Genomic DNA, 12,294 nt, shown 5'->3' on the forward strand with positions numbered 1-12,294 from the left:
GTGGCCTTTATCATGTTGAGGAATGCTCCCTCTATTCCCACTTTGCTAAATGTTTTTATCATAAATGGGTACCTTACAGCCCTGGATGGTGTAGCTCAGTGGATTGAGCATGGGCCTGTGAAGCAAAGGGTTGCTGGTTCGATTCCCAGTCAGGGCACATGCCTGGGTTGCAGGCCAGGTCCCCAGTAGGGGACACTAGAGAGGCAACCACACATTGATGTTTCTTCCCCACTCTTTCTCCTTCCCTTCCCCTCTCTCTAAAAAATAAATAAAGAAAATATTTAAAAAATAAATGGATACCTTATCAAATGCCTTCTCTGCATCTATTTATATGTTCATGTGATTTTTGTCTTTCCTTTTGTTTATGTGATATATTACATTTATTGATTACAAATATTATACCATGTTTTCATCCCTGGGATGAATCCCACTTGCTCATGGTATACAATCTTTTAAATGTACTGATGCATGTGGTTTGTCAATATTTCATTGAGGATTTCAGTGTCTGTGTTCATCAGCAATATTGGCCTGTAGTTTTCTTTCTTTGTTGTGTTTTTATCTGGTTTTACGATTAGGTTAATCTTTGCTTCTTAAAAAAGTTTATGGAACACTACACAGCAAAGAGATAGAAGGATCTCCTACCCTTTGCAACAGCGTGGATGAAATTGGAAAGTATTGTGCTAAGTGAAACAAGCCAGGTGGTAAGGGACAAATATCATATAATCTCACTTATTAGTGGAACCAATCAACAAAATAGACAAGAAAGCGAAATACAACCAGATATTGAGATAAAGAACAAACTGACAGTAATCAGAGAGGAAGGAAGACAGGGATAATAGGGGATAAGATAACAGGGGACATCAAGATACATGTATGAAGGAGACATGGACAAAACTAAAGGGGGTAGATATGAGGGTTGGAGGTGAGGGTGGGTGGGGCTGGTGGTGTGGCTGGGTAAAAATGGAAACAACTGTTCTTGAAAAACAAACAAAAATAAATAAAATTTAAAAAAATAAAAAAAAAAGATTTTGGTAGTCTTCCCTCTTCCTGAATTTTTTTTTTTTTGAATAGTCTGAGAAGGATGGAAGTTATCTCTTCCTTAAATGTTTTTTAGGATTCTCCTGTGAAACTGCCTGGTCCAGGACTTTCATTTGCCAGGATTTTTTTTTTAACATTTATATATTTTTATACTTCTTCAAATACAGTTGTCTCAATTTTCACCACAGCAGAAAACCCCACCATACCCATCCACATCTCCCACCTTTGAATGTACCCCCTTTAGCTTTATTCATGTATCCTCTATACAAGGTCCTTGATAGCCCCTCTATTATCCCCTATTTTTTTTTGATTATTTCTTTGATATCACTAGCTGTTATTGGTCTGTTTAGGATTTCTGCTTCTTCTTCATTCATTTTTGGAAGATTATATTTTTTTAGAAATTTGTCCATTTCACCCAGGTTTTCAAATTTCTTGGCATATAGTTGTTCATAGTAATTTCTTACAATCCTTTGTATTTCTGGGGTATCAGTTGTAATTTTTCCTCTTTCATTTTTTATTTTATTTATTTAGATTTTCACCTTTTTTTTCTTGATGAATCTGGATAAAAGCTTGTAGATTTTGTTTATCTTTTAAGAGAACCAACTCCTGGATTTACTGACCCTTTGAAATGTTCTTTTAGTCTCTATTCCATTTAATTCTGCTCTGATCCTTATTATTTCCTTTATTCTACTTGCTCTGGACTTTGTTGCTGTTCCTCAAGTTCTCATAGATGTAGGGTTAGGTTGTTAATTTGAAATGTTTCTATCTTTTTTTCAGTAGGCTTGTATTACTATGAACTTTCCTCTCAGGACTACCTTTGCTGTGTCCCACAAGTTTTGGACATTGTGTGTTCATTTTCATTTGTTTCCAGAAACTTTTTAAATCTTTCTTTGACTTCATTGCTAAACCTTCATTGTTTGATAGTTTAATAGCATACTATTCAGTCTCCATGAGTTTGAATGTTTTTGAGGTTTTTTCTTGCGGTTTGTTTCTAGTTTCAGGCCCTTGTGGTCCTAGAAAATACTTGATCTGATTTCAATTTTCTTGAATTTGTTGGTGCTTGCTTTTGGCCTATCATGTGCATTTGAAAGTAATGTGTATTTTATATCTTTGAGATGAAAGGTTCTGTATATATCAGATAAGTCCATTTTATCTAATGAATTGTTCATTTGCATAATACCCTTGTTGATATTTTGTTTGGGAGATCTATCATTGCTGAGTGGGGTGTTAAAATCCCCTAGTATAAGTGTATGATTCACTATATTATTCTTGAAGTCCTACAAGATTTTTTTTCAGAATAACTTTTTTTCTTTTTTAAAAGTTTAATTCTTATTCAAGTACAGTTTTCTGTTTTATATTCCCTGCTCTGCCCCCCCCAGTGCTCCCCACCTCCCTCCCATTTCCGTCCCCCCCACCTTAATTATTGTCCATGTGTCCTTTATACTTATTCATGTGACTCCCTCCCCTTTTCCCCTATGATTCTCTCCCCTCTCCTCTCTGGACCCTGACAACCTGTTTCGTATTTGAGTGTCTTTTTAATTTAATTATTGTTCAAGCACAGTTTTCTGTCTTTTACTTCCATCCAAGCCCACCCCTCCCCCAGTGCTTACCACCTCCCCCTCATTTCCACTCCCCTACTAAGGAGCATGTTATCCATGTGTCCTTTATACTAGTTCCTGTAAATCCTTTCCCTTTCTCCCCTGAAATTTCCTCTCCTCTCCCCTCTGGTCACTGTCCCCCTGTTCTCTATTTCAGTGTCTTTGGTTGTATTTTGCTTGCTTGTTTGTTTGCTGTTTAGAAGTCCTACAAGATTTTCTTTGTGCTTTTGGGTGCTCCTCTGTTAGGTGAATATATGGTTAAAATAAATATGTATTTTTGATAAATTCTCCCTTGAGTACTATGAAGTATCTCTCCATATCACTTATTATAGCTTTTGTTTTGAAGTTTATTTTGTCTGATATAAGTATTGCTATCTTGTTTTTTTTCCCCTGTCAATTTGCTTGGAATAATTTTTTCCAATCCTCCAACTTTCAGTCTGTGTAGTTTTTTGTTCTGAATTGGTTCTCTTGTAGGCAGCATATGTGCAGGTCCTGTTTTCTTATTCATTAATAGCTACCCCATGTCTTTTGATTGAAGCATTTAATTCATTTACATTTAAGGTCATTATTGATAGGCACTTAAATTCAAATTTTTATAATAACCATTTAAGTTTGGTGTAAGGTAAACAATTTCTAGCATTTTGATGGTATTAAATACTAGTTAGATGGGTCACTTGCAAAAGAAAAGTCATTTAATTAATCTAAGTGGACAAGTCTAAATACATACTTTCTATTCCTTTGTGGTAGGTTTAACCTTACACACCCAAAGAACAGTAGCAAATACATATCCTTACCTATGTTCTTTTAGTGCACCAAGTACTTATCCTTAGTTTAACTATAAATGCCCTTGACTTTGTTTAGTGTGAAATGAAATGAAAACATATATTGGTAGTGGAAGTATAAAATAAAATATGCTATAGATAATACCACATTTTAGTATCATTGTCAAGAGCTTTGGAGCTTAATAATATTCAATAAACAGTTAAATTAATTAAAGATTTGTATAAGGCCTTGAGTTTTAATGCCAACTAGTGTTCATGCGATGACTTTTCATTTACCTGCCCCCCTTTTTGGCTAAGTTTTGTGATAGCTGGTATTTAGATTTAATGATATGAAACTACTAATTTTCACTTACAAAAATGACAATTTAATGTATCTTAACCAAATAGATAGACTGTTCAAAAACATAATTACATGAGACCAGGGCTTTTAAAAAAGTTGCTTTCTAAGCTTCTCGAGGCAGGTTATGTTAGACTTCACAGAGACTCCTTCAGATGTTTCCCCTCTCTATCAGGGTGTTTGAATGGCCATCTTATTTTATCACCACATACAAATCTCTGCAGATGTGGTAGGATTTTAAAAATATATATTGATATCTACTTTAATGCCAGTCTTATTCTAAGAGTGTAGTTGCTTCATATGTATCATGTGTTCTCAATAAATCCAAACCCCTAACATTTTTAACTGTAACATTCTTTGGGAAGTAAATGCTTTTCTGAACAGAACACTAATCTGAACAACTTGGGTAGAAGGGGCAGGGTCAACACCAAGGTTGACCCTGTACGTCTAGATAAATGTGCATCACAGATCCTCAGAAGAGAAAAACTAAACAAGCAGGTGTTGTATGAGAGCCTAGTTCTAAGAAAATATACAAATGGTCACCTTCTATAAAAGTGAACTTTGATTATTGGGATCATTGTGAAATAGAAAAATATATGGAAGAATAAGAGTGAGAGTGAGAGCAAGAGAGAGAGAGAGATAATATAAAAGTATTCTTTCGGGGCACCCAGTCATAGGCTGGAGTCTGTAAAAGCAAAGCACATGATACAGAAAGAGAGGCAGACTGATATGTACCACGGGTTTCATCAGCCAGCCTTTGTACATCTCTGCTCCCAAACTGCAACTATAGTTCCACTAAGCATACTCAACCAGACCATCCTGATTCCATCTGTGCAAACTTGAGTTCATGGAGGAAAGTACAACATTATAAGTTCTCAATCTATGCCAGTTATAGATTTCATATAAGGAATTTGAGGGAAGAAATTTCAGAGGTCAGACTGTAGTTCTCAGCAAGTATTAGTAATTTAAAAATCAGGGAATATAAAACAGAAAATTGTACTTGAATAAGAATTAAATAAAAAAATAAATTTAAAAAAATTTCCCCAAATATTTTGGCTAAAATTTACCTTGGTCAATCTACTTTTACATTCACACAATTGGCCAAGTTATTTATATACTGAAAAAGAATTTTAATATTTCTTAACTATGGCAGATAGATGATTGAGATAGATAGAATTTTTTTCTTTAATTTACACCTACCAAAGCACACATCTGACGTTTGACTTCCCATGTAGCAGGACCCTGGGGAAAGAATGTGCTGATCATTTGGACTTCAACTACTCTAATTTGTGTCACAGTTATTTGTCATCATAAATTAATAAACTCTCACACTTGCAAAAAAAATCAAGGATTGAATTTAATAGTGTCCTCTAGAGAATCTTATCTGTTAAGCCTCAAATAATTTGTTTAGCATAAATTTAAAAAATATTTTTAACCTAGATCATATGGCTCTTCAACTGGTTTTGTAATAAATAATATCAACATTTGAGATGTGATCTAATTAGAAAATGAAGAATGATGCTTACTTTCATTTGCACAATTACATGTGTGATCAACATATATATTTGTTTTAAATGATAACCCATTTTTATATTTGCTATCCTATTTTATTAATTTCAAAATGCTTCAATTAAGATTTATATAAAGCAGAATGCAGTAATAAAGATGCATGTGACAATCAAGGCAGCCCCTATTCCAAGAATTGCAGAACATCAAACCAATTATCCAGCTTGATCACCAACATATCAATTCTGTACCAATTAGGAGTTTCTTCCTGCCATGCCTTAAGAAGCCATACAACTCCATCAAACTATGAACTTACTTGTTTTTCATAGCAATATTTTTAGTAAGAGAAAGAGTTAATATATCAAGAATATAAAAATATTGATAAGAAGATAATTCAGAAAATATTCTTGTTCAGAAAATATTTTTCTGGGTCTGGATGACCATAGTTCAATTATCCTTCAATTGATATTGGATGCCTTGACTAATATAAAGTATACTTATTTTAAAATTTGATTTTTTAAAATTTTCATTATAATAAAACTATTTCATAGTCGTTTAGAAGAACCTAATCAACAAAACAAATGAGCAAGCAAAATAGAATCAGAGACATGGAAATAAAGAATGAACTGACAGTAACCAGAGGGGAGCAGGGACTGGGATAGTGGGGGAAAGCAGTGGAAGGGTCAAGTCAAGGAACATTGTATAAAGGACCCATGGACAAAGACAACAGTGGAGAGGATGGAAAGTGGAAGGTGGGTGTGTGGGTAAGACAGGGGGGAGTAATAGGGGGGAATGAGGACAACTGTAATTGAACAACAATATTTTTTAAAAAGTTAATAGATACATGTTATATCTGAATTTGGTTACAAATAAATGTATTGTTCCATTTAATTCTATGTCTTACTCTCCCTATCCAGTGGCCTGGTGGTTTATGATGTCATATCTTTTCAGTAACTCTGCTTGTTGACTCCACTGTTGTCCTCCAATATCCCAAGACCCCAGGGACTTTGCCCACACTCTTTGTGCCTGGATCTATTTAGGGAGAAGCAAAACTTACCACTTCATTTTTTTGTGAGTGTCTGATCAAATGTCACCTTAATCACAGAGGCTTTTCCTATTTACCTCATAGAAAAAAGCAGCCCCCTACTCTACCTTCCCAAATTGCCTTTCCCTCTAGCTTGCTTTGTTTTTCTCCATAGTACTTAGCATTTCATAGAAAATTATACATTTACTTTTCATTTTCCTTTCCCCAATAGAACTTTGGTTTATACATTGCTACAGTCATAGCATAAGAGCAGTGTCTGGAAAGTAATATAATAGGTAATCAATAACTATTTCTTTAAGTGACTAAACTTCATTAAACAAGTATGGATTTTTATGGGTAAACCATTGGACTTATGCTCTGAGGACACTTCAAACAAGAATAAAATGTACCTCACATAAAGAAAAACAGAGCTAAGAGTGGAATCAACACATAAATTTTGATGTACAAGAGAGAATCATGGGAAGTGGAAGCAAAATATAATTATCTATAAAGAGAGAAGAGAAAGAGAATTTTGACTTGGAAATTGGAGAGACCTTTAAGAAGGATGTGGCCTTTGAGTGAAATGATTTCTCTACATGAAGATGTTAGTGAGGCTGCCCTTTAACAAGAGATGTGTGAGCAAAGCCAGGGACAATCACATAGTCTGATTGAGCCTAGAACTTGGGGACATCAGGAAGGCAGTACGCAGTGAGAGATGATGCAAATGTCTGTGTGATAATGTTATGCTTGTATTTAATTTTCCAGTTCAGTGACTCTCAATATTTTGGAATACAAGAACAATTTCTTTAAACATTTAAACATAATTATATCTAATGTGACATATTATTTTAAATAAAATATAAAATATATGGCATACTTATACAAATTTAGTACCACCTTTTAAACATGTTTTATTAATTAAACATATCAGTTTAGAAGCAACATTTGTATATGTTTATATATGTGTGTGTGATACATATGGGTATATAGACATATAAATATATTTTCACCATTATATGGACAATGATTAATGTTCTTATAGATTCTAGGACTTCCTGCAGTAAGCCCATGGCAATGCGCATGTGAGCACATGGGCCCAGAGCCCCAGTCTAGGCAATGGGAACCATACAATGTCCTTGAGGAAAAGACTCATATAATGAAAACTATGTTGTGGAAATGCTGAGGGTTAGAGATGAAGACACTTTAGAAAACATCTGTATATTGTCCACTGAAGTTATGGAGGAAAATATTGCAACTGAGATAACAGACATTGGCCAAGATTACAGGGAGAGACCAATGATTGGTATTCAGGTTCCAGAAGTGATCTCATTAAGTATTCCCATAATGAGATGGATAAAGTCACCTAAAAGTATCATTAGCAATCAGAAATCAATATCTGCTGTTATTTAGTAAAATAAGATAAAATATTACACATCTAGAATTAGAGGTACACTATTTTCTTTGCTGTGGTATGGGGATTGCAGCATTTTCAAAAATCTATATCATATGGATCCTACTCTAATGCTTCTCTAAGTATATATTTAAAAAACATACTCATCTTTAAGAATTTATCTCTCTCTATTTTTTAACTTTTAAAATTGTTGTTCAAGTACAGTTGTCTCCATTCCCCCCCCCCCCAATCCCAGACATCCCACTTCCTACACTTGATACTACCCCCCCTTTGGTTTTGCCCATGTGTCCTTTGTAGTTGTTTCTGAAAACCTTTCCCTCTTTTACCCCTTTATCGCCTCCCACCTCCCCTTTGGTTAATGTCAGTTTATTCTTAAAAAAACAAACATGTTTTCTCAAGGTCATCTGAAATTTCAGCAAGGAAAGTTACAGGTATACCTTGTTTTATATATATAACATGAGTTATTAAAAGTATAAACACAAATTCCACATTTTAAGAAATAGAATGATGTAATATATGTGAAAAATTTCATACTTAAACTTTTAAGGAAAGTTATACAAATGACGACTCCACCTCAATCTAATTTGTAAAAACAGGTTTCCATATATTAAAGTTTCTTAAAGTGGTTTCTACCTATTTGGCTCTGGTAAAAACAATGTCGGGCATGGGCAAATATTTTTAATGCCCACCCCCCAGCCCTGTTCTGTATCTAATTGACAGTCATTATGCAGTTACGCACTAGAAAGTTCTGCTATCTGAATAAACATGGAGGCTGTTTCATTTTCCATAGCAATTGCTCCAACCTCCCCTCTCCTTCTCCTCCTCCTCAGGGAATTATAAGTAACCAATCTCAACAGGAGGAATGTATCTCAAAGTCCCTCATGAATTTTCAGAGGCTTAGTGCAGTTTATATCTTAAAATATCTTTTATAAGTGTATTTGTTCTGCCCCTCTTTAAACCTCTGGTGGAGCTCCAGGCACCTTTGCTATTCTCTTGTCAGGTTCTCTCAAAGAAAGTTGTATTATTTTTATTAGATGTTATCATATTAAATCTTTATAAAATGAGAATATTGAAAAGTTTATTTATGTGCTTTTTAATTTTAAAGAGCACATAAAGAAATCATAAGAATACTTTTCTTCTTTCTCATATTACATTGAGATTTTAAATGTGCAATTATTGCTGTAACAGGATTAAAATTGCCTCTAGAATAGTTTGTGCCTTTACATGAGCAAACACACATAAAATTTATGATTTAAAATGGAAATGCTCTAGATTTAGTGAAGGGATAATTCATACATGTTATATATTCATTAGATAGTAAACAGTTGTATTATATTCCACTTTTGCAAATATTGTTAGTATAAGATAGACATTTATTTAAGGTTTCCATTTGCTTTTGTTGCTAAGCATTCTTTATACTTTCATTTTATTATATTTCTGCTATCCAATATTTTATATGCTTAGAATATAGAACAGTTAATACAGTATAATACAGCTAACTGATACAGTTAAACATAAGAAAAAAACATTGGATTTTTTTAAAAAAACTAAACCATTTAGTACACCTTCCTGTGTTCTAGCTGTATAATTATACATCTTCTGACTTGCCTATGTAATTCATCATTTCTTCCTGCTGATTAATCTCAGATTTTAGTAAGCATACTTCAGTGAGAGAGACTCAGTACAGTTTTTCTGTGAATGTGTCATTTTCCATATGCATTAGAGTGTGGATTATCCACATGAAAAAAATGAGGGGGTGTATAAGTCATGGGAGAAAAGGGGCATCACTTAGATTCATTCTTGTAGAAGGAAATCACAAGGAAATAGCAATAGCCTTGTTGGTTTTACACCAATTGTTTTTGTAAGAAAAAGTACCTGTTATTATACATTTTTTCTCAAACACAAGAAAGAAAAGGAATAAGGCATTGAAATTCAACTGGCAGTCTAAGCCCTCAGAGCACTCTGTGGCACAACAAACTTCCTTCAACAAGAAAAATATTAGTGTTCAGGTTGTAGGTGACGATGGATGAAAGAATACATTACCACACTAAAAAAATACTAGGGTTCTATTGTTGTTTGGCTTTGATAGAGTAATTGCTGCTGATGGTCTTTCTGTGTTTTAAATATTCAATAATACCTAAAGACTTCAGGTTGTATACAAAGAATGTTGACTTTGACAATGGGACAAGTTGTAGTTACCTAAGACAGTAAACACAGTCAGTGCAGGGCCACTGGGCTCAATAGGCAACATCTACTTTAGACACCACAGAAGATTAAGTGATAAAAAGCCAGGCTTGCTAGAGAGAGGTGTGGTTGGAGAGCTTTTCCTAACAGGCACAGTGCTTTACCATAAAACTATTATTATAAAGCTCTGATTTTCAGGTACATCTGAATGCCTGCCAGTCCCATAAGCATCTTTGTTCTGGACTTTCAGCCAGAGTAACTGTGATACATCTGTCAGAATCAGCTCCTTTAGGGTACATCACAGCTGACTACTCTTAACCTTTTGAAATGGTGCCTATTGTGAATTCTGGCACAAATATGCCCTGGACCAAGAAGTTTGACAATGAATAATATCCTGTTAAACATTCAGCCTATCGTTCATAATGAACAGTCTCCCACCATTCTGAAGTGTTTTGTTTCCTCCGAGAGTTATAATTAAAATTGGATGAAAAAATAGAAGTTTTAGGCTTACTTCCCAAACCTTTCAATAGACTTCTAGGAGACAAAATCTATCACTCCTATAAAAGCTGAGAGAGTGAAAGAGAGAGAGAGAAAGGAAGAAAGAGAGAACTACTTAGTGAGCATGCCTGAATGAAGGATGCAGAGCTGGATCGAAATTGAATTTGAACAGTTTCTCTGTTGATTTTGTAAACCTTTCCAAGGGTTTCCATAGTAACAAGTGAATTCTCCCTTCTCTTGCCCAACATCTTTCCAGCATGTAACAGAGATAAAGATAAAAGCTAGTGTGATAAAAACTACAATATTTTTTCTACTCCTAGGATATATCTGAAGAAGTCATGGTTAGTCTCCTAACAAATCAAGTATGTTTCTCCCACCACTGTTTCATGAAAAAGTTGGGTCAGAATTTACTTACATCTTTGATGTCTGCGTTTGCTTCTGTACATGGTCATTCTGAAAAAATCCGACTTTATAAGGAGTAATTGCTTTGTTCACACAGACAAAGAGCTGGATTGGGCTTGTGCTTTGCAGTGCGAATATTGCTCACTCACAGGAGGTACCAGTGATCACACAGTGAAAGCCAGGGTAATACCATTCTCATAAAATTACAGGGGAGACACCACTGCCTGTCACCACTATATGTAATGCAAATCTGCTGGAGAAAAATGGCATTTCCTTCACCCAACTGACGTAAGTGAAATTCTCTAATAAAATCAGCACCATTCAAGTGCTATGCTAGAAGCAATGTTGAACTGAGACCAAATTCATATATTTAACAAAAACATGAAAACTGGAAAAATCCAAATCTGAAATCTAAATGCTCTTGTTTGATATTTCCAGAATTACAAACTATCCTTTGGGTTCCTATGTCTGCAGCCACTCTAGGATATTTAAATTTGTGTTTTATGTTGAAAATCTGCTCAATTATTTCCGTCCATGAGCTCCCACTGCTTTGCATGTTAATTTATCAAAGCAATTATCACTTTTAGTTTTTTTTAACTTTTTTATTGTTGTTCAAGTACAGTTTTTTTTTGTTTCCCCACCACCATTCCCCACACCCCAATCATCCCCATTTCCCACCCTTGATCCTACCTGCTATTGGTTTTGTCCATATGTCCTTTAGGGATGTTCCTGAAAACCCTCCCCCCTTGTACCCCCATTATCCCCTTTCTCTTCCCCTCTGGTTATTGTCAATTTGTTCTTAATTGCAATGCCTCTAGTTATACTTTGCTCACTTGTTTGTTTTGTTGATTAGGTTCCATTTATAGGTGAGATCATACGGTATTTGTCTTTCACCACCTGGGTTATTTCACTTAGCATAATACTTTCCAGTTCCATCCATGCTATTGCAAAGGATACAAGCTCCTTCTTTGTTTCTGCTGGATATTATTATCTGTTTCTCTAGACTGAGTACTTCTCGGGCAAAGAAGGAATGACATGTTTTCATGATACCTAAGCCTGTCTGAGTGGGGTGTATAATGTCGTCTCAAGCTCAGGGAGTGCCTAGTGTGTGCTGACCACTCTGCCTGCTCCTGGGGGAGGCTCATCTGTACCCACTGCCTCATTGCAGTCTTCAGAACTCTATTTTCCCAGTATTTGTATCACCTGTATTGGACTGTGTAGTTCTGTCTCTGTGTCTTGTCCTTTCCACTGGAAGAGTGACACATACCACCCATATAATCAAAAAGTGCATGATTTCAAATCTTCTTTATGGGCAGTTATGGCGTATGAAACACAGTTCTTAGTTACAATACAGAAGGATTTACACTAAGTCTTCCTGATTATGCTTCAATTTTCATCTGTAGCTAAAAACAAGACATATTTGGTGGCCAACATTGCGTTCTGCTGAAACAAACTCATGTTATTTATTGATAGCAGAAGAGATTATCTCCACAAGCCTTCTTACTAGAATTTTT

At 34.9% G+C, this 12,294-nt stretch overlaps 1 protein-coding gene across 1 annotated transcript in view; it reads right to left on the minus strand.

Annotated features, from left to right (window-relative positions):
- RALYL (RALY RNA binding protein like) overlaps positions 1-10,902 on the minus strand; it is a 241,752-nt gene extending 230,850 nt beyond the window's left edge. The window contains exon 1 of the mRNA XM_037050234.1: positions 10,794-10,902. Coding sequence (XP_036906129.1) covers positions 10,794-10,830 — 37 coding nt within the window. The 5' untranslated portion in view covers positions 10,831-10,902. The remainder of the gene's footprint in view (positions 1-10,793) is intronic.
- Positions 10,903-12,294: the final 1,392 nt, after the last annotated feature.

Source organism: Sturnira hondurensis, unplaced genomic scaffold (assembly GCF_014824575.4).
Source record: "Sturnira hondurensis isolate 20B ecotype Veracruz unplaced genomic scaffold, ASM1482457v3 Scaffold0006571, whole genome shotgun sequence".
NCBI classification, from domain to species: domain Eukaryota; kingdom Metazoa; phylum Chordata; class Mammalia; order Chiroptera; family Phyllostomidae; genus Sturnira; species Sturnira hondurensis.